The sequence below is a fragment of the Heterodontus francisci genome, chromosome 2 (assembly GCF_036365525.1).
Source record: "Heterodontus francisci isolate sHetFra1 chromosome 2, sHetFra1.hap1, whole genome shotgun sequence".
In the NCBI taxonomy this organism is placed as follows: domain Eukaryota; kingdom Metazoa; phylum Chordata; class Chondrichthyes; order Heterodontiformes; family Heterodontidae; genus Heterodontus; species Heterodontus francisci.
This window is the reverse complement of record NC_090372.1, coordinates 217,624,922-217,642,717: the sequence shown is the minus strand read 5'-3', so window position 1 is coordinate 217,642,717 and position 17,796 is coordinate 217,624,922. Positions and strand designations below refer to the sequence as shown.

Sequence of the window (17,796 nt, the reverse complement as noted above, 5' to 3'; positions counted from 1 at the left end):
TCTCTCTCTCTCTCTCTCTCACCCCCCCCCCCCCCCCCCCCCCCCACCACAGATGCTGGATTCTGCCTGACTTTTGTGTTCCCTGCGTTCAGGAGATTGAGGGCTGAGCTGATTGAGTTTCAAATGTTAAAAATATTTGATAGAATAGATAAGGAGAAACTATTTCCTCTGGTCGGGAATCCATTCCACTCTGTCTCCCAAAAGGCTTTGGATGCTAGGATTCGATTGGAGCTTTCAATACTGAGATTGCCAGTTCTGACAAAAGATCATCAAAGATTAACTCTGTTTCTCTCTCCACAGATGCTGCCTGACCTGCTGGGTATTTCCAGCATTCTCTGTTTTCATTTCAGATTTCCAGCATCTGTAATATTTAGCTTTTTATATTGATCGATTTTTGTTGGGTAGGTGTATCAGGGGATATGGAACAAAGGCTGGCAAATAGATTATGGCTCTCGATGCTGATTAAATGATGGAATAAGCACGAAGGGCTGAATGGCCTCTTGTTCCAGTGAGCCACATGTATCGGAGGATAGTCATTTTCAGCCTATTTTCCCTTTGTCCTTCAGAATTACTTTTGTCACCTGGCAGAGGTAGGATTCAGTGTTGTTCCCTCTCTTGGCCACAGGAAAGGAACACTTTTTTAGGCCATATTATCCCATTTATTCAAATAAAACTTCCCATTAGTCCGAGAGTTTCCTTGTCCACTCCTGTGCAGGAGAGACAGCCTCAACTTGACCACAGCAAGATGCTCGAAATCAGGAGCTCACTCTGTGGGAAATCGCAGGCACGTTCCTTCTTCACCTTTGAGAGTTGAGCAAGACACGGTTTGGGATTATTGCTTCTACCAAAAAGACTGGGTTGATTATGATCTATCTGTGTTCACAGATGACCACGCTGGAGCCAGGCTATCTTTTCCTCGGATCACGTTTGGGGAATTCCCTGTTGCTCAGATACACAGAGAAACTGCAGGAAGCTCCAATGGATGTTGGAAAGGATCGGGAGAAACAAGTATTAAAAGCATAATTCTGCCTTCTGAATCTGTAGAGGATTGCAAATGCTGTTTAGCTCTGACCATGTTTCCTATCGAGGGTCAAAGGGGAAATAGTTCACCAAGTGAAAGTACCTGCTTCTAAATTTGCGATAGTCAGCACGGTTTTGTGAAAGGTAGGTCGTGCCTCACAAACCTTATTGAGTTTTTCGAGAAGGTGACCAAACAGGTGGATGAGGGTAAAGCCGTGGATGTGGTGTATATGGATTTCAGTAAGGCGTTTGATAAGGTTCCCCACGGTAGGCTATTGCAGAAAATACGCAAGTATGGGGTTGAAGGTGATTTAGAGCTTTGGATCAGTAATTGGCTAGCTGAAAGAAGTCAGAGGGTGGTGGTTGATGGCAAATGTTCATCCTGGAGTTTAGTTACTAGTGGTGTACCGCAAGGTTCTGTTTTGGGGCCACTGCTGTTTGTCATTTTTATAAACGACCTGGATGAGGGTGTAGAAGGGTGGGTTAGTAAATTTGCGGATGACACGAAGGTCGGTGGAGTTGTGGATAGTGTCGAAGGGTGTTGTAGGGTACAGAGGGACATAGATAGGCTGCAGAGCTGGGCTGAGAGATGGCAAATGGAGTTTAATGCGGAGAAGTGTGAGGTGATTCACTTTGGAAGGAGTAACAGCAATGCAGAGTACTGGGCTAATGGGAAGATTCTTGGTAGTGTAGATGAGCAGAGAGATCTTGGTATCCAGGTACATAAATCCCTGAAAGTTGCTACCCAGGTTATTAGGGCTGTTAAGAAGGCATATGGTGTGTTAGCCTTTATTAGTAGGGGGATCGAGTTTCAGAGCCACGGGGTCATGATGCAGCTGTACAAAACTCTGGTGAGGCCGCACCTGGAGTATTGCGTGCAGTTCTGGTCACCGCATTATAGGAAGGATGTCGAAGCTTTGGAAAGGGTGCAGAGGAGATTTACTAGGATGTTGCCTGGTATGGAAGGAAGGTCTTACGAGGAAAGGCTGAGGGACTTGGGGTTGTTTTCGTTAGAGAGAAGGAGGAGGAGAGGTGACTTAATAGAGACATACAAGATAATCAGAGGGTTAGATAGGGTGGATAGTGAGAGTCTTTTTCCTCGGATGAGGATGGCAAACACGAGGGGACATAGCTTTAAGTTGAGGGGTGAAAGATATAGGACAGATGTCAGAGGTAGTTTCTTTACGCAGAGAGTAGTAGGGGCGTGGAACGCCCTGCCTGCAACAGTAGTAGACTCGCCAACTTTAAGGGCATTTAAGTGGTCATTGGATAGACATATGGATGTAAATGGAATAGTGTAGGTCAGATGATCGGCGCAACATCGAGGGCCGAAGGGCCTGTACTGCGCTGTAATAATCTAATTCTAAAAAAAAAAAATGGGGCAAAATTTCTCCAGTCAACAAATTTGGTGGAAAATGTTGACCTGAGTACAAAATGGGATTTACCCCAATTTATGAAAATAATCAACAGGAAGAATTACACACCTGAATTTATGCTTTAATAAAAAGGACTCTGGTACAATCTTAATTCTTGCACACAATTGCAAAGTTCGATGGTCCCAGTAATTGCAATATTAGGTTATTCAGTATGCTGCTTGGGCAACTAGTTAGTGAGTTCATCTGGTGATTTGAGGGCTCCATTAATTCTTCAGTTAGAGCTAGGTGAGCCCTTTAATAAGTTGAAGGGAACTGTCAGAACTGATAGTTTTTAAAATTTCTTTTTGGGATATGGAGTCATAGAATGTTGGTGTTGGAGGTGGTGGATATTGAGACCAGTGACAGGAGCCCTGATCAAGAAAACTGCTGTGAAATGAATGGTGTCCAGTTTCTTTAGTGTTGTTGCTGCTGCTCACAAACAATTACTGAATATTCCATCACACACTTGACTTGACCCTTATAGAGAGCGGAAAGGATCCATGGGGTTAGGAGGCGAGCTGTTCATCAGAGAACTCTGCTATTATTGCTAAAAAGTTAACATGGCTGATCCAGCTAAACTTTCTGGTTAATGGTCACCCCTAGGATGTTGATTGTTGGGTCTTGATGATGGTGGTGCCGTTGAAGGCCGAGGGCACATGGCTGAGCTTTATTTTCTTTGAGATAATCATTACCTGGCACTGGTGGTGCTAATGTTACCTACCACTTGTCAGCCCATGCCCGAATGTTACCCAGATCCTCCTTGAGGTGTGATGTTCAAAAGTATGAAAGGTTTTGATGGCGTTGGTGGGGAAATTGTTGCTACTGGCAGGAGGGTCAGTAATCACAGGACACAGATTTAAAATCGTTGGCAGAAAACTCGGAGATTTTTTTTGCACAGCGAGATGTTATGATCTATAATTCACTGCCTGCAAGAGTAGTGAAGCCAATTCAGTAGTAACTTTCAAAAGGGAATTAGATATATCCTTAAAAAGCAAAAATGTGCAGGGCTTTGGGACAAGAGCAGGGGAGTGTGACTAATTGGTTCACTCTTTGAAAGAGTCGGCACAGGCATGATGGACTGAATGGCCTCCCTGTGTGCTGTGTACATATGATTCTATATTAGTTGAGGACTGGTTGAGCTCGGCTTTGTATTCCTCCTTGGTTGAATATCCAGCTGATGCTCCATATCCAGGTTCACGTTGAAGAGTGGCTGAATCGTGAAAGGTGAACCTTGTGTACCAATCCCCCACAAGAGTCAGTGTCCTTGGGAGAAGGGAAAGAAAATTAGTGCAAGGGGAAAAAACAGAGAGGAAGGGACGCACTGTGGGACGGGAGATTTTGGGCAGTAATTGAGATAGCCATTCTTTCTGACTGCAGTGGCCCCAAAAATAATTTGACTCCGATTGGTTGGATTTGTTTTGTTTTGCAGGAAGAACCACCCAATAAAAAGAAGCGTCTGGATTTGTCAGCGGGCTGGATCGGTGAGTACCCCCTCAGTAATTTTCAATTACATGTCTGAAGAGTGGTTGCAAGTTATTTGTGTTTCCTGCAGTGAAATAAAGCCCGACAATAGTCTCGAGACCGAGACTGTGCCGGATTTCGGATTTTCACAGATTTTGGACAATAAAATCTGGTAGCCTATCCTAAGTCAAATTCAGTGGATAAGAGATACTTGAAAGAGGTACAAAGCTCCAATGTGCATCCACCCAAACTTCAAAAGCATTCACTACTTCATTGCTTCTATTTTCCACCTCAGCCATTTTGTAACCCCTCTTGGTCAGATTGCCTGTCACTGCATCCTTAAAGGTTCCTGAATTTCCACATTGAGCATTACATGATTCTGAAGAGACTTTCATTCTGCTGATTAAATCCCAGCTTCTGATGGTGAGCAATAGTATCCTCAATATTTTCAAAAATGTCTGGTTTTCGGATAATTCCGCTTTTCTGACAGTCGGATTTTGGGCATCCAGCCTGTAGCATATTATTATTTGACTTCAGAATATGTGATTTGGTGATAGGACCTGCCTCTTCTTCCAGTCACCTCCCACCAGAGTTAGAGAAGAATGGGAAAATGTGAATAAGGATTCCCCCCATTCCCAGCTGTCTCTTTTGACACTTTTTTTTTATTCCTTCATGGGATGTGGGTGTCGCTGGCAAGGTTGTTTGTTGCCCATCCCTAATTGCCCTTGACAACTGAGTGGCTTGCTAGGGCATTTCAGAGGGCAGTTGAGACTCAGCCACATTGCTGTGTGTCTGGAGTCACATGTAGGCCAGACCAGGTAAGGACAGCAGATTTCCTTCCCCAAAGGACATTCGTGAACCAGATGGATTTTTATGACTAGCTTTCAATTCCAGATTTTTATTTACTAATTGAATTTAAATTCCACGAGCTGCTATGGTGGGATTTTGAACCCGTGGTCCCGGAGCATTAGCTTGAGCCTCTGAATTACTAGTCCAGTGATATTACCTGTACGCCCTTGTCTCTTCCCCCCCCCCCCCCCCCACCCCGCTCCCCCTCCCCCCAGCAATCATAGCAACAATTTGATAGATTGTCTAGGTAATGGCACATGACAGTGGGAGCAGCAGGAGAGAGATGTGGGAAATGAAAGCAAATACGTTTTACACATAATGAACTCGCTGATTACTCTTTTTTTACATTCCAGCTGGTGATGTCGCGTTACTGGATGACATGGATGAGATTGAGGTCTATGGGAATGAGGCCCAGTCTGGCACTCAGCTGGCCACCTATTCCTTTGAGGTAGGGTCTGCTTTGCTGGGTGTCATAGCTAAACAATTGAGTCCTGAAAACCTCCAATACCTGCAAACATTTCCATCTCATTTATATGAATAATATGACATAACAAAACTTTATAATTACATCTTATTCAGAGTGCAAATCTGCAGACTTCAGGTGTTTTTGCTGCAGGTTCACTATTGCGTCAATGGATGCAGATGCATTCTGTGATACTCTGGGGCAGAAAGTGATGTTTGAAATCCTGGCAAAGTCAATGAAGAAGTAGAAATAAATAGTGGGAATACAAAATAAATGGGAACAGTCTACAGGGATTGACGCAGGAGAGGGATTTGAGGGTTTTAGTCAAACTCACCCTGAAACCATCAGCACAATAATCAGTGGTGATGAAAAGGCAAATGTGATGTTGGGATTTAACTCAACATCCAGGAAGTGCTAGTTTGGTCCAGGAAGTGGTACTTTGGACAAAACCGGTTTCCCGCAATCTCGAGTATCGTCTACAGTTTTGGACACTATAGCATTAGGTGTATCTATCCTTGGAGGGAAAACGAAAATGGCAAATAAACTGAGAAATGGATTTAAACGCCCGTTGAAAGACTTGATGTTTACACTGAGGCAAATTACAGCTCAGAGGTAACTTTCCTGAGTTATTTCAAATTATTAAGGGAGTAGATAAACTGGATCTCAAAAACAGAATCTCTAAGCCAAGAGAGCAAGCATTCACTCCACTCTGGTTTGGCCATTCCACATGCTTTTTTTATTCATTCATGGGATGTGGACGTTGCTGGTAAGCTTTCCCACCCTCCTTTTGATAGTATAAATACTATGGGCTATAATTTATGGCAAATTGATCTGCTGAGAGGCAGAGGTAAAGGGGAATGGTTCAGACATCTGTGACCTTTGGGACTGCCCCAATGGTTGGAGATGGTTGTTTCTGCTCCTTTTATAATTCTGTGTTCCTGGAAGACGTAACCTTCTATCCCTTGACGGGTTACTCTACTGTTTGGATACAAGAATTATGAGAAATAATGAGACAACACTGAAAGCCCAAATTAAGCCCTAATGTCTTTACTGGGTTTGGTAGCAATACCATTAACAATACAAAACACCTATTAGTCACAAATATGTTAGAAGGAGTTATACATATGATCACCCAGTGAGCGGTCACCTCCCGTTGATCATACTCTTCAACTGACCAAGTTGCTTGGCTTAAGCACCAAATCACTCCTAGCAACAGTTTTTATACCTTTCTTTGCGGGGTGGGCAGGATGTTCTGTTGATAGCTTCATACTTTCCAGTCAAAATCCATCGTGAGGTATCTAATTGTTCAAACTGTGATATCAAAAACTTCCTTGACAATGAGTATATGTTTACATTTCCTTCAGTAATTTTATCCTGTCTGGATGTCATAGATCTTTTATCAGTAACACATAACAACTTCCTTTCCTCGTCTCTCTCACATTTTAAAACCACAGGACAATTAAAGACAGTTCATCTGATAAAACATATATAATAAAAAAAAATTGCTTCTTGTGGGGTTAGTTTCACTGCATTTCAAAAGAAGGCAAACTCTGTCGTCATCAATCAGTGTTCGTTTGTGTCACTGTTTTGCAGCTTTTCAAAACACTTTGGACCACTTAGGCCAGCTAAATTAGCATTTCTTAAGACATGTTCAGTCTCTTATCTTCGTGTTTTCAGATACCATGGCTCCATGTTTTTGTGTAACTGAATCTTCTGCAAAGTTCTAATTCAGCATCAAAGTGAACCATAGCTTTGAAGTATGTCTGTTTATTGGTTTTGACTCGATTTTTATGACTTTCTGCTTTTTGCTAAACATTCCATAGCCTTAAAGTTTTTTTTCACCAGTGACTCTGTATATCTTTAATGAAAATAGCTTGCAGCTATTAATGGGTTACTTTAGCTCGAGGCCTTTTGGCCTTTGCAATGCATGCTGGTTAGGTTTGGGCAATTTTCAGTATATAGCATAGTTTCCTGTGTTTTGTTTAAGCTGACAATGCTCCTGGGTTGGATCACAAGTCTCAACCACAAATTTGCATTAAAGATAATGTTACCATCTCTTGCATTCATAAGGAAATTGGAGCATATGGGTTAGCAGGTGGCATGGGCTAGTTTGTCTAATGATGCATCTTGGATAACTGTGGTATTCTGAAGCTTGCTTGATTGTCTTTGTGAATTGGGGGAGGAGGTGAAGATTGTCCAGAGTTATTCCTGAAATTATCCACTGTTTTATTGTACCTCAGACGATTAGTATTTGTAGTGGTTTGGGGAGTGTGATGCACGAGGTTGTACTAGGTAATGGATGGGGTGAGCATTGAACGACCTGAAGGCCTTCCTTACATTTTAATATGTTTGGTAACAAACAGCTATTTAAGAGTAGCTGTGGATGTGAAAGCTTTGTCATTTGTCAAGTTGTCCCATAGATCTACTTTGCTAATTGGTATAAAAAGAAAGTCAGATGTGCAGTTATATAACAACTCAACACATCTCTCAAACATTTTAAAGCTCTTCACGTACATTGATTTACCTTTGAACTATACTCATTATGAGATTATATGTTCAAGTCCCATTGTGGGATTAAACCCAGAACCTTGAACCACAAAAAGCTGGTTTTGATTGCTTGTGTTAGAAAGTAGCTCGGGGTTCAAACTACCTGCACTGACTGACTGATTTCCCTCCTGTCTTCCTGCAGGTCTGTGACAGTATATTGAATATTGGTCCTTGTGTAAACGCTTCAATGGGGGAACCTGCTTTCCTTTCTGAAGAGGTGAGTGAGAATCAGCTAAGAAAAGTAAATGTGCAACAGGTCCGACAGTATAGTGGGTGGTGGGGTGTGGGTTGCAGCGAAAGACAGGTTACTATGTTGGGTAGAGAGCCTTTACCAGAACTGAGAAAGGGAGCCAGGCTGAGTACTTGCCAGCCCAAAGGAAAGTGGGGAGGTGGAACAATGTAGCGAGTACCTGGAATCTCTCTCCTTTGCAGGGTCAGGTTTACAAAAATCAATGCAAGTCCATACAAGTTTGAGTATGTCCCAGCTGACCACTCTCGAACTTTTGGTTTGTGATTGCTGGTCCAGGCCCACTGTTGGAATTGGAACTTGGTCTTTGGTACAAGGTAAAGCTAAGCTTCCTGGCTCGCAGTGAAATAGAAAAGTAGTGATAGCTACTTCTAATGCTAAATCCTTGGGAGCCCCAGCATGGCCAAGCCGTCCAAAGTTGAAGTCAAACAGTTGACAGACTTAACTCTTGGTTGACCTTTATTTCAAGTCGAAAGAGGAAATAGCCCTTGTCATGGAGCAGCACTAACTGCTGCTTCTGGTACTTAGTAGTCCAGACAACAATCCCCCTCCCACTCCTCCACATTATTACCTGAAGGAGGGAGCACAGTGGCAACAACAGAAAGTGAACTGGAAAAATCCACACCTGTTGGAAGTTGATAGAAGCATCATAGAGTATTTCGAAACATACATGGTATGTTTTTTGAAATCTGCTTCAAATGCATTCTGTTTAACCTTTCACTTCATTTTAGTTTCAGAATAACCCAGAACCTGACTTGGAGATAGTTGTGTGTTCAGGATATGGAAAGAATGGTGCACTCTCTGTTCTCCAGGTAAGGGACCAGTATCAGCTCACATACTCCTGGGCAGTTTGATGATAAAAAGCTTGTAATCTGACATGCAATTCCTCTCTAACCTCTGTCTACCTGTCTTCGTTATCTTATGGATGCTACAAAAAGATCTTATGGATACTACTATTTGCAGAGCTTTCCCGCTTTCCCTCTAAGCTCCAAAAAAACCATCCTCAACACACTCTCGTCCCTGCATCTTCAGTGTATTGAAGTCGACTCATTGCACAGTCTCAAACTCAAAACAGAGAAATTTCTTACTTCCATCAGTCTCCAATTCATGAGTTATCTCTTCTACTCTTTTCAACCCCTGCACTGTGGATCCTGGCCCTTCCCCTGTGTTTCTCAGTTTATAAAAACATACAGGCTCTTCCACCAATGACTCAGCGAGTTTATTCAAAAAGTAGCTTTGTCTGACCAGGAAGTCAGTTGATAATAAATGAGCCGACCGTAATGGATTGGCAGTGCTGTAATCTGTGTCCTGCTTCTGTCCATGGTGAAAATTCCCATATGTGGATGTCAGGTGAGAATGGAATTGGACACTAATGTGATGCTCAATGGCTGAATACTCTCTCGTCTCTTACCATGGGTGAGCTATTGAAGGATGGGCTGTGTCCATGGAACTTGGACGAGTTGATGCTTTCAGGATGGATAAACATTAGCAAGGGATGTTGTTGGATTTCTGTTTGTTTGCAGTTAACCTGATCTCAGACTGGTGTTTTGCTGCAATTGGCCTCAGCGTCCCTAGATTAGGGAGGAGAGGGAAAGCTCAGTTGACTCAGGGCTTGGCTGATGTATAGTAAAATTATTTCATTTTTAAAGTGGCAGATCTAGTTTTAACTTAAGTTGGGAATGTAGCTAAGGTGCAGTGGCAGATTGTGTGGAGCTTTTTCCATGGCTCAGAGCTCGATTCTAGTTCACCAGCCTTTTGCACCAAGCAATGATCTGCCATAGTGAGATATGACTGTTGCAGATCCTGTACCGGTGCTACATTAAATTTTGGGATTACCAGGACTATACCGGAGATCATTGGTAAAGTCTGTAAACACCCAAGGACAGACATGTTACTCAAGTGACTCTTTGAAAAGCAGTGGAGTTCAAGATTTTAGTTTAGTTTAGAGATACAGCACTGAAACAGGCCCTTCGGCCCACCGAGTCTGTGCTGACCACCCATTTATACTAATCCTACATTAACCCCATATTCACCCCATATAACCCACAATTCCCCTACCACCTACCTACACTAGGGGCAATTTATAATGGCCAATTGACCTATCAACCTGCAAGTCTTTGGCTGTGGGAGGAAACCGGAGCACCCGGAGGAAACCCACACAGACACAGGGAGAACTTGCAAACTCCACACAGGCAGTACCCAGAATTGAACCCGGGTCGCTGGAGCTGTGAGGCTGCGGTGCTAGCCACTGTGCTGCCCTTTTACCTTTTGCTTTCAGCTTTGAGCTGTGCAAGACTGTTCATTAGTAAATTCCTGCTGTTGAAAATTATTAATGAGTCGGTCTGTTACAAAAACTGGTTCGTTATTTCCTGCATTGAAAGTGTGCCAGTAAAAAACCTATTAGCTCCCTGAGTGTAATAGGGGCAAGGGGTTCTGGAAGGCTCATGGAGTTTATATGTGTGGCAAGCATATTAATTTAAGAAAGCTGTTAAATAAAACTAGAGAATGCCTAGTGTTTGTAGAGAACTTCTGAGTCTGGAGGCTGAAATCACTCTGAAATAGGAAGAAGCTTCTTGTTTTGTTGCACTCTTCAGCTTTCTTCCTTTTGTCAGGTGTTTTAGTGGCAACAGTAATATTGACTAATGGATTAGTTTTTTTGGAGGAACTGGCATGTCTTCTGACTGTGTTTGTTGTATCAGGATAAGAGATTTACACGATTACCTCTGGGGCGGCACAGTGGTTAGCACCGCAGCCTCACAGCTCCAGCGACCCGGGTTCAATTCTGGGTACTGCCTGTGTGGAGTTTGCAAGTTCTCCCTGTGTCTGCGTGGGTTTCCTCCGGGTGCTCCGGTTTCCTCCCACATGCCAAAGACTTGCAGGTTGATGGGTCAATTGGCCATTATAAATTGCCCCTAGTATAGGTAGGTGGTAGGGAAATATAGGAACAGGTGGGGATGTGGTAGGAATATGGAATTAGTGTAGGATTAGTATAAATGGGTGGTTGATGGTCGGCACAGACTCGGTGGGTCGAAGGGCCTGTTTCAGTGCTGTATCTCTAAACTAAACTAAACAAAGTAATAAGTTTGGAAAGGCAAGGGTATTTTTCCACAGTTAAAGTGGACACTCCCAGCATAACACTTCACCAAGGTATCTGAGAAATGTAAATTCTTCTGCTTACATGAGAGATTCTGTCTGTCCAGCCATCGTCACATTTGATATAAAACACAAATAATAGTAACTCTGTAGTCTTTTCAGAAACATATGAAAAGAACAAGATACCCTGTTGTTTGCTCCAGCTTTTATTGAAATATTAAAGTAACTCAGAAGTTGTGGGGATAACAAGAGACCGAGCCAAACACCTGTCAGTCTAGAGAAACTTGCAGTAACAATTATAATTCACTTCTGATCTGCGGAGCTATTTACACCACTTCTCACGGTGTCCTGAGCAGCAGCCTTAAAATGAACAGCCAGGTCAGTAGCTAAACATTACAACAATGAGGCACAACACTGGTGTCAGTGGTAATTATGAAAAGTAAACTTACCATATAAATCTGTGCTTCTCCTTTACATACAGCGAAGTATTCGTGCCCAGGTGGTCACAACTTTTGAACTTCCTGGTTGCCATGATATGTGGACAGTGATTGCCTCTGATAAGAAAGATGAGGTAAACACAAAGGTAAGCAGTAAAATCAATTTTTAGTCTTTGTTTATATTTAACTTTTATATTTGAAGCAAAAGAAGTGCTCAAGGCATGAGGTAAAGGGAAGAGAAGTTTGCATACGCGGGTGGGGGATAAGGGAAGATGTTTACCTGATCACCGCTTCCCACTCTGTATCAGGGGCATTTCCCAATTTGTATATAATTATTTTGTTGTACTGTCTTTCTAAATTAATCTTCAGTGGAGTACAACATTTATAATCATAGTGCAATCAGTTTTCCAAATCACTGTAACATGGATTACTTTTGAAGATTGTTCATTTGTTGTGGAAAAACAAGCCAGGTGAATGTTTGTCCTCTGAATAAGGTTAGCAACATGCTCAAAAATTATATCATGCTGATTGATCTCAAAGCTGCATCTGTGAGATTATAGCCCCATGTATTTTTCTCACTTTATGCGGTTCACTTGTCTGGTTTTAAATAGGCAGTGTTTCACTCTGCTCCTACTGGGACTGTATGACACCAGCACTTTATCCCAGGGCCCTGGAGAGGTGGAGTAACATCTACATCAGAGAGCAGGGATCTTGAGGAAACGCCCCAGAAGATTATTTTTCCTGAGTAGGAACTATGTTTTGACCTGGACAACATGCAAGCTTAGGATAAGTGGCAAGTTACATTCGCAGCATACATGTGCCAGGCAATTACCATCTCCAACATGCGAGGTGTATGACCAGTTCATCTGTGTGGTGGTGTTGGTTGAGAAATTGATTGTCAAGACACTGGGAGAACTCCTACCTCTTATATAGTCTGAATTTTTTTTTCTTTTTATAATTTTTTTCTTTCCTGGTTCTCAACTCCCTGTATTACTTAGGATCAGACTGACGATGGAGAGAAGGTAGAGAAAGAATCCAAAGAGGTCACTCCAGAGGAAGATGTGAAAAAACATGGTTTCCTCATTTTAAGTCGAGAAGACTCAACAATGGTAGGTGTTGTTTTCTGAATTTCCTCCCTCAATATGGTACTAGAATAGCATTTTGTTTCTTGTGCATGCCTCAATTTCCCATTCATAATTTAAAATAGAGGGTGGTTTTGGGGTTCAGTTCCATGAAAGTCACAGTAACTAACTTATTGTTTATCGTTCTTTGGAAATTAATCATCCGCTAACAAAAGAAAGGACTTACATTTGTATAAGCTCCTTTCACAACCTCAGGAGCCCCAAAGCACTTGAAGGCGATGGAAAAATGTAGTCACTGTAAAATAGGAAACACGATTGCTAATTTGTACACAGCAAGGACCCACAAACAGCAGTGTGATAAATGATCCAGATGGTATATTTTAGTGATGCTGGTTGAGTGATAAGTAATGCTCAACACACTGGGAGAACTCTTCTTTGAATAGTTCATGGAATCTTTTGCATTCACCTGCGAGGGAAGACAGGGCCTTATCATCTCATCTGAAAAACAGCACCTCTGACAGTGCAGCATTCCCTCAGTAATGCACTGGAATGTTGGCTGAGCTTTTTGCTCAGGCCACTAGAGTGGGGCTTGTACTCACAACCTCTTGATTCCGAGAGTGCTACCCACTGGGCCACAGCTGACACCTGTTGTAAGATTATAGTGGAAATGAATATATAATTGACGTGTGCTTTATGTTTCCCTCTCTCCAAACGACAGATTCTGCAGACCGGTCAGGAAATAATGGAGCTGGATGCCAGCGGCTTTGCCACACAGGGTCCAACCATTTTTGCAGGAAACATCGGAGACAATAAATACATTGTTCAGGTTTCTCCTTTGGGGATCCGGTTACTGGAAGGTGGTGAGTACTTGGGAGCTCTTTGGAGGCATCCAGCAAGTGCAGTCATTATTAATCTCATCATCAGCAACAGGTTCAAATTTGAACATCTCTTTAACCTGCATTCATTGTACCATTGTTTAAAATGGGAGGAAAAGATAGCCTACGTAATTACAGGCCAATTAGCCTAACCTTGGTGGTGGGAAAATTATTGAAAAATATTCTGAAATGTGGTATAAATCGTCATTTATAGAGACACTGATTAATCAACAACAGCTAGCATGGGTTTTTTAAGGGATGATCGTGCCTGACTAACTTGATTGAATTTTTTGAGGAAGTAACAAGGAGGGTTGATGAGGATAGCATGTTTGATGTAGTCTACATGGATTTGAGCAAGGCTTTTGACAAAGTCCCACATGGCAGACTGATCAGTAAATTAGCAGTTCATGGGATCCAAGGGAAATTGGCAAGTTGGATCTAAAATCCAGAGCATTAGGAAGGCTGTTCCCAATGGGGTTTCTCAGTATAGAGAACAGTATGCTGCTCATGGTATAATTCAATGATTTAGACTTAAATGTAGGGGGCATGATTAATAAGTTTGCAGATGAAACAAAAATTGGCTCTGTTGTTGACGAAGAAAGCTGTTGACTGCAGGAAGAGTTCAATGGACTGGTCATGTACAATGGGATAGTAGCATAGTGGTAATGTTACAGGACTAGTAATCCAGAGGCTTGGACTGATTCTCTGGAGATGGTGATATACAGTCAGGAGGGAGTTGCCCTTGGATTCCTCAACATTGGCTGCAGACCCTCCCTCAGCTGATGAACCAGTGCTCCTCCATGTTGAACACCACTTGGAAGAAGCACAGAGGGCAGCAAGCGCACAGAATGTGGGCTGGGTGGGGGACTTCAATGTCCATCACCAAGAGTAGCACCACTACTGACCGAGCTGCCTGAGCCCTGACACATCTGACCTATGGTCGTTGGTGAGGGAACCAACAAGAGGGAAAAACCTCACCCTCGCTAATCTACCTGTTGCAGATGCATCTGTCCATGATAGTATTGGTAGGAATGACCACTGCACAGTCCTTGTGGAGATGAAGGCTTGTCTTCACACTGAGGATACCCACCATCGTGTTGTGTGGCACGACCACCGTGCTAAATGTGATAGATTCAGAATAGATCTAGCAACTCAAAACTGGGCATCCGTGAGACATTGTGGGCCTTCAGCAACAGCAGAATTGTATTCAACCACAATCTGTAACCTCATGGCCTGGCATATCTCTTACTCTACCATTGCCGTCAAACCAGGGGATCAGCTCTGTTTCCATGAGGAGTGCGGGAGAGCATACCAGGAGCAGCACAGGCATCCCTATGAATGAGGTGCCAACCTGGTGAAGCTTCAACACAGAACTACGTGTGCATGCTAAAATGGAAGCAGCATGCGATAGACGGAACGAAGTGATCCCACAACCAACGGATCAGATCTAAGCTCTGCAGTCCTGTCACAATGAGTCATGAACAGTGGTGGACAATTAACCAAATAACTGGAGGAGGAAAAGGCATCACAAACATCTCCATCCTTAATGATGGGGGAGCGCAGCACATGAGTGCAGAAGACAGGGCTGAAACTTTGGCAACCATCTTCAGTCAGAGATGCTGAGTGGTTGATTTATCTCTGCCTCCTCCTCCTGTGGACCCCAGCATCACCATGTCCAGATGCAGCAAAACCTGGATAACATCCAGGCTTGGCCGGAAAAGTGGCAAGTAACATTCATGCCACACAAGTGCCTGGCAATGACAATCTCAACCAAGATGTTCAATGGCAGTATCATTGCTGAAACACCCACCATCAACATCCTGGGGATTACCATTGACCAGAAACTAAACTAGGCCAGCCACATAAATGCTGTGGCTACAAGAGGCGGTCAGAGGTTAGAAATTCTGTGGTGAGTAAGCCACCTACTGTTTCCCCAATGCCCGTCCACCACCTACAAGGCACAAAACGATAGTGACGTTTAAGAGGCATCTTGACAAATACATGAATAGGATGGTAATAGAGGGATGCGGACCCTGGAAGTGCAGAAGGTTTTAGTTTAGACGGGCATCATGATCAGCGCAGGCTTGGAGGGCCGAATGGCCTGTTTCTGTGCTGTACTGTCCTTTGTAAGACAGGAGTGTGGTGGAATACTCTCCACTTACCTGGATGGGTGCAGCTCCAACAACACTCGAGATGCTGGACACCATCCAGGACAAATCAGTCCACTTGATTGGCACCCCCTTCAACATTCAGTGCCTTCACCACTGACAGAGTGGCAGCAGTGTGTACCATCTGTAAGATGCACTGCAGCAACTCGCCAAGGCTCCTTCAACAGCACCTTCCAAACCCACAACTTCTACCACCTAGAAGGACAAGGGCAGCATACGCATGGGAATACCACCACCTGCAAGTTCCCCTCCAAGCCACACACGACCCTGACTTGGAACTATATTGCCGTTCCTTCACTGCTGGGTCAAAATCCTGGAACTCCCTTCCTAACAGCACTGTTGGTGTCCCTACATCCGAAGGACTGCAGTGGTTCAAGAAGGTGGCTGACCAGCACCTTCTCAAGGGCAATTAAGGATGGGCAATAAATGTTGGCCTAGCCAACGACGCCCACATCCCACAAATGAATTTAAAAAAATCACTGATGCCAGTCTTTAGCGTATTTCAGTGATATCAAGAAATGGCTGAAGGTACTGGATATAGCACTTGACAACATCCTGGCCGTAGTGCTGAAGATTTGTGCTGCAGAACTAACAGCAACGCTGACATCTACCTGACAATGTGGAAAATTGCCCAGGTATATCCTGTCCACAAAAAGGAGGACAAATCCAACTCGGCCAGCAATCCCCCATCAGTTCACTGTTGATCATCAGTGATGGAAGGTTTCATTGACAATGCTATCGAGGAGCACTTACTGAGCCTCAGTGAGCGGAGTTTTGCTGAGTTTAGGTTCTGCCAGGGCCTCTCGGCTGTAGACCTTATTACAGCCTTGGTCCAAACATTGACAAAAGAGCTGAATTCCAGAGGTGAGGTGAGATGAGAATTGTAGTCCTTGATGTCATGGCAGCATTTGACCAAGTGTGGCGTGAAGGAACCCTAACAAAAATGAAGTCAGTGGGAATCGGGGAATACTCTCCACTGCTTGGAGTCATGCCTAGCACGAAGGAATTGGCCACTAACAACCACAGCCAATCTCAGCCATAGGACATTGCTGCAGAAGTTCCTCAGGGTAGTGTTCTAGGCCCAACCATCTTCAGCTTCTTCATCAATGACCTTCCCTCCATCATAAGGTCAGAAATGGGGATATTCGCTGATGATTGTTCAGTATCATTCATGTCTCCGCTTTAAAGACGTCTGCAAACGCGACATGAAGTCCTGTGACATTGCTCACAAGTCGTGGGAGTCCGTTGCTAGTGATTGCCAGAGCTGGCAGGCAGCCATTCCGGCGGGGCTAAAGTGTGGCGAGTCGAAGAGACTTAGCAGTTGGCAGGAAAAAAGACAGAAGTGCAAGGGGAGAGCCAACTGTGTAACAGCCCTGACAACCAATTTTATCTGCAGCACCTGTGGAAGAGTCTGTCACCGTAGAATTGGCCTTTATAGCCACTCCAGGTGCTGCTCCACACACTACTGACCACCTGCAGGCGCTTACCCATTGTCTCCCGAGACAAGGAGGCCGAAGAAGAAGAAGAAGAATTGTGGCTCCTCAAATACTGAAACAGTCTCTGCCTGCATGCAGCAAGACCTGGACAGCATTCAGGCCTGGACTGATAAGTGGCAAGTAACATTGATGCACACAAGTGCCAAGCAATTACTATCTCCAACAAGAGAATCTAACCATCTCCCTTTGATCTTCAACAGCATTGCCGTCACTGAATCCCCCACCATCAACATACTGGGGGTTACCATTGACCAGAAAGTTAGCTTGGCCAGCCATATAAATACTGTGGTTACAAGAGCTGGTCAGAGGCTAGGAATTCTGCGTCGAGTGACTCCCCAAAGCATGTCCACCATCTGCAAGGCACAAGTAAGGAGTGTGATCCACTTGCCTGGATGAGTACAGCTCCAACAACGCTCTTAAGTTCGACACCATCCGGGACCAAGCAGCCCACTTGATTGGCACCCCATCCACCACCTTCAACATTCACTCCCTTCATCACTGACACACAGCGGCAGCAGTGTGTACCATCTACAGGATGCACTGCAGTAACTCACCACACCTCCTTCAACAGAACTTTCCAACCTGCAACCTCTACCCCACTTAGATGAGCACAGCAGACGCATGGGAACACCAACACCTGCAA

General features: G+C 43.8%; 1 protein-coding gene across 1 annotated transcript in view; it reads left to right on the top strand.

Moving 5' to 3' along the window:
- Positions 1 to 17,796, top strand: part of cpsf1 (cleavage and polyadenylation specific factor 1) — a 114,172-nt gene that overhangs the window by 42,071 nt on the left and 54,305 nt on the right. Inside the window, exons 12-19 of the mRNA XM_068015755.1 lie at positions 886 to 1,008; positions 3,865 to 3,916; positions 5,099 to 5,193; positions 7,898 to 7,972; positions 8,734 to 8,814; positions 11,577 to 11,678; positions 12,531 to 12,641; positions 13,333 to 13,474. Of these exons, the coding sequence (XP_067871856.1) occupies positions 886 to 1,008; positions 3,865 to 3,916; positions 5,099 to 5,193; positions 7,898 to 7,972; positions 8,734 to 8,814; positions 11,577 to 11,678; positions 12,531 to 12,641; positions 13,333 to 13,474 (781 nt within the window). The remainder of the gene's footprint in view (positions 1 to 885; positions 1,009 to 3,864; positions 3,917 to 5,098; positions 5,194 to 7,897; positions 7,973 to 8,733; positions 8,815 to 11,576; positions 11,679 to 12,530; positions 12,642 to 13,332; positions 13,475 to 17,796) is intronic.